We start from the raw sequence: 4107 nt of genomic DNA, 5'->3' as shown, positions 1-4107 counted from the left end.
TATTTTCTTTTGATAAGGCCAATGGATTAGTTATATTCTCCTCATGAGAATTAAAATTATTTTTATATATATCATTATTTTTATATATGTCATTATTTTTACATATATCATTATTTTTATATATATCATTATTTTCGTTTTCTTTGATTAGATGATTGTTATAGATGCTTAAAGTTTTGGTACCTGAAAATTCATCTGGATTTGTATCTATATTATCTGGTATATTATTATTAAATGACATATTTTTTAAAGGTGCATCTATTATTTTATTACATATTATATTATTAAAATTTTGGAAATTATTTGTGTCTTGAAATATTTTATCTTGTTCTTTTACATTGTTTTGAGAATACTCCTCCTTTGTAGCATATTTATTCATATTTAAAATGTTTGAGGTTTTTTCATTTGTTTTTTTCGATGTATCCTTTGATAAGGAATGTATATAATTATTATTTTGATTACTGCATGTATTATTATATATATGATTATGGATGTAGTTATTATTATTATTATTATTATTATTATTGATGTGAATATTATTTTCTTTGGTTATATGATTAGATTCGTTTTTCTTTATATATAAATTATCATTTAACGTTAGTTTATTACCTTGTAGTTTAATATTAACATATTTAATATTATTATTATTATTATTACTTTTTTTTTTTTTAATATTAGTAAATATATTATTCATACACCCAGTAATAGACTCATCCGTTATATTATAATCAATATTTGATGTATTAATACAACTAGATTGTTCACATGGTTGTATATTATTTTTTTGGGGGGATGATATTAAAAGCTCAAAATATTTAGCTTCTTTATTATTATTATTATTATTTAATAAATATTTCATATGTTGATAATTTTCTTGGATCATATCACTTTTATGTTGGTTAATTTTTTTTAATGGCATTTTATCTTCTAAATTAATTTGATGATTACATGATAAAGAATTATTATTTTCATATAAACGAGGAAGTGTTATATGTTTGTGTGACCACATGTCTTTATTACTATGATAATTATTTGGAAGAATATTATTATTGTTATAATTTTCATTATTATTTAATTCTTTTTTTTTGTCATTTTCATAATTTTCTAAATGATTTTTGAAATTTGTTGTATCTTCTATATATACATTTTTTTTTTTTACATTTTTTTGTACTACATTTTTTTGTTTTACATTTTTTTGTTCTACATTTTTTTTTTTTACATTTTTTTGTTCTACATTTTTTTTTTTTACATTTTCTTTTTTCATATCCATATATAATGAATTATTCATAAGAGGATATGTATTGCCTACACTATGATTATAAGAGTGACAATTCCCCTTGACATTATCTTCTAGATTGATATTATTATTATTTAATTTGGATGTAGATATATATTTGGTTTGTTTGTTTGATTTTTTGTTTGTTTGATTAATTTTTTGATTTTCATTTATAATAACATTATTATCATCATAAGAATTATTTAATATGTTAGACGATTTTTTTGATATCAAACTAATTTTTTGTAAAGATATTTTTTTTTCATTTTTATTTTTATTTATCTTTTCATTTTTATTTTCTTGTGTATTATTATAATTTCTTAGATTTTTTACCCACGAATAATCTTCATTCAATGAGTTCATATGAAATAAATCAATTTTTTTTTCTATAGATAATTTAGATTTCTTTCTAATGTTATATTTTTCATTTTTCTTGTTCATAACATTGTTTAATAATTTTTTATAAACTAATATTTTATCATCATTAATATAATTTTTATGTATGTTGTTTAAGTCTATGTTATTTTCATCTATATTATAATCTTCATAATTATCACATGTTCCATCTTCACATCTTTCATGTATATGATTATTCTTTTGTTTTATATTATTATTATTATGTTGTATCCATTTTAATTTATTCATATTATATATATCATCCATATCACCTATATAATTTATATCATTTAGAAAATTTCTTTGTAATTCTGTTTTTGTAAGGGGTCCACATAAGGTAGTGCAGCATGTATTTGTGCTAGTTCTCCTTTCTTTATTTTCATACATTTTTTTTTTTATCATCATATGATGATTATTAATTTTTTCTTGTAAACTTTTTTGAGCACTTAAATTTTTTATAAAAGAAGAAACTGTATGTCTTTCAAAATTTGGTATCATTTTTTTTTTATTTTTTGTTGATACATTGGTACCTGTTTTTAAATTAAAACATTCATTTTCTATTATTTTGTTATTATATATATCTTCATCCTTTGAATTATTAAAAAAATTACCACAAGAAAAATTACATACACTTGCTGACTTGATATATTTTCTAGTACCACATTGTAGATTATTTATAGAAAAAACAGAAGAGCATTTCTTCTCTTCTTCTCTCTCATTGTTTGTTTCCATATTATTAATTAGATTGCTTGTATGTAATTTTCTTCGTTCTTTAGTTTGATGGTTACTAGATTTGTCACCATATCTGTTTGGAAGATAAGAATGTATATTATTATTATTATTATTATTATTATTATGTGTATTATTATTCATATAATTATGATTGGTCTCTATATTTATTCTATCATCTTTTTGATTTTCTTGATTGTTTGAAAAACAAAATATGTTATTCTTCCTGTTTGAATAACATAAGCCATTATAACTATCTACATTCTGTTCATCATCATAATAATAATATTCATTGTTTTTTATTTCATGTTTGTTGTTATTATCATAGAAATTACCTTTATAATTAATATTATCTTTAATATCTTCGTTATTTAATTTTATCATGTTAGTGTCTTTTCTTTTGGTGTTATATATATTTTTTTTTTTGTCATCTCTTATGTTACCTCCTCTTATGTTATATTTTTTGTCATTTCTTTTTTGTGTCTTCTTACACACATGATTATCTAATTTTTTTTTTTTTGTTTGTTTGTTTCCTTTCAAATAAGAGTTGCAATTTATATTAGAAAAAAAATTGTTTTCTTTATGTGTGTTTGAGAAGGAAGAATCACCAGAAGTATTTGTTGTAGAAGAATATGCTGACAGAGATGAGGAGTTTGACGATGAACTTAAATGTGTAGAGAATTTCTTTTCATCATTTTTATTAATCAAATTATAACAACTATTATAAATACTGTTATTATTATTATTATAAATATTGTTATCATTTATATTGTCATTGTTTATATTATTTTCATTTTGAGAAGAACTTTTATTTTTTTTTTTAGTATGATCTTGAATAATATTATATGCCTTATTTTTATTCAACAATTTTGTTTTTAAATTTTTTATATATTCATTTTTTTTTAGTAAAATATTTTCGGCTGATTTTTTATATATGGAAGGAACTTGTTTCCAATTATTACAAGTAATTAATTTTTCTATTTTTTCAATTTCTATTTTTAATAAATATGTAGCACTTCTGAATGATATATTATTCAATAATTGTATTTCTTTTATAAGTTTTTCTGAGTTTAAAAAATTATTTATTAATATATTTTTATCTATCAGTTTGTCACTTTCATTATCTATATCCTTTCTTTCTATATTACAACTTTTTTTCCTCATCTTTTTTTCACCTGTAAGAAGTTCCTTTTTGCTTCTGACCAGGTCGACAATATTGTTACAAGTACTACTCATATGGGGTGATGGTATTACCAAAAAAAATAAAATAAAATTTATAAATAAATAAATAAATAAATATATATATATATATATATATATTTGTTACATATAATAAAGAGGATTTATTTTTATATATATACAACTTAATAAAGTGTCTTTTCCTTTTAGACTTTTACACAATATATTCAAAAAGGAAGAAAAGAAATGCCAGTCTTTTTTTTTTTTTTTTTTAAACAAAAATATATATATATATATATATAATAATTATATATCACACATATATGTAAGTATTCATTTTTATATTCACCCCTAAAAAAAAAAAAAAAAAATATTAGAAAAAAGTATTTTTCTTTTCTTTTCTTTCTTTCTTTTTTTTTTTTTTTTTTTTTTAATGGTTGTACACAAAAAAAAAAAAAAAAAAAAAAAAAAAAAAAAAAAGTTTTTTTAAAATACGAACAAAAAAAATTTTAAATATTTAAAGAAAA

At 19.3% G+C, this 4107-nt stretch overlaps 1 protein-coding gene across 1 annotated transcript; it reads right to left on the bottom strand.

Moving 5' to 3' along the window:
* Positions 1–3637, bottom strand: PGSY75_0508900 (hypothetical protein; the record flags this gene model as incomplete). The annotated part of the gene is made up of 1 exon (XM_018784371.1): positions 1–3637. A coding segment is annotated over one exon (3637 nt), but the record flags the coding sequence as incomplete, so codon positions are not given.
* Positions 3638–4107: the final 470 nt, after the last annotated feature.

The sequence above is a fragment of the Plasmodium gaboni genome, chromosome 5 (genome assembly GCF_001602025.1).
Source record: "Plasmodium gaboni strain SY75 chromosome 5, whole genome shotgun sequence".
Lineage (NCBI taxonomy): Eukaryota > Apicomplexa > Aconoidasida > Haemosporida > Plasmodiidae > Plasmodium > Plasmodium gaboni.
This window is presented reverse-complemented; position numbering and strand designations above follow the sequence as displayed.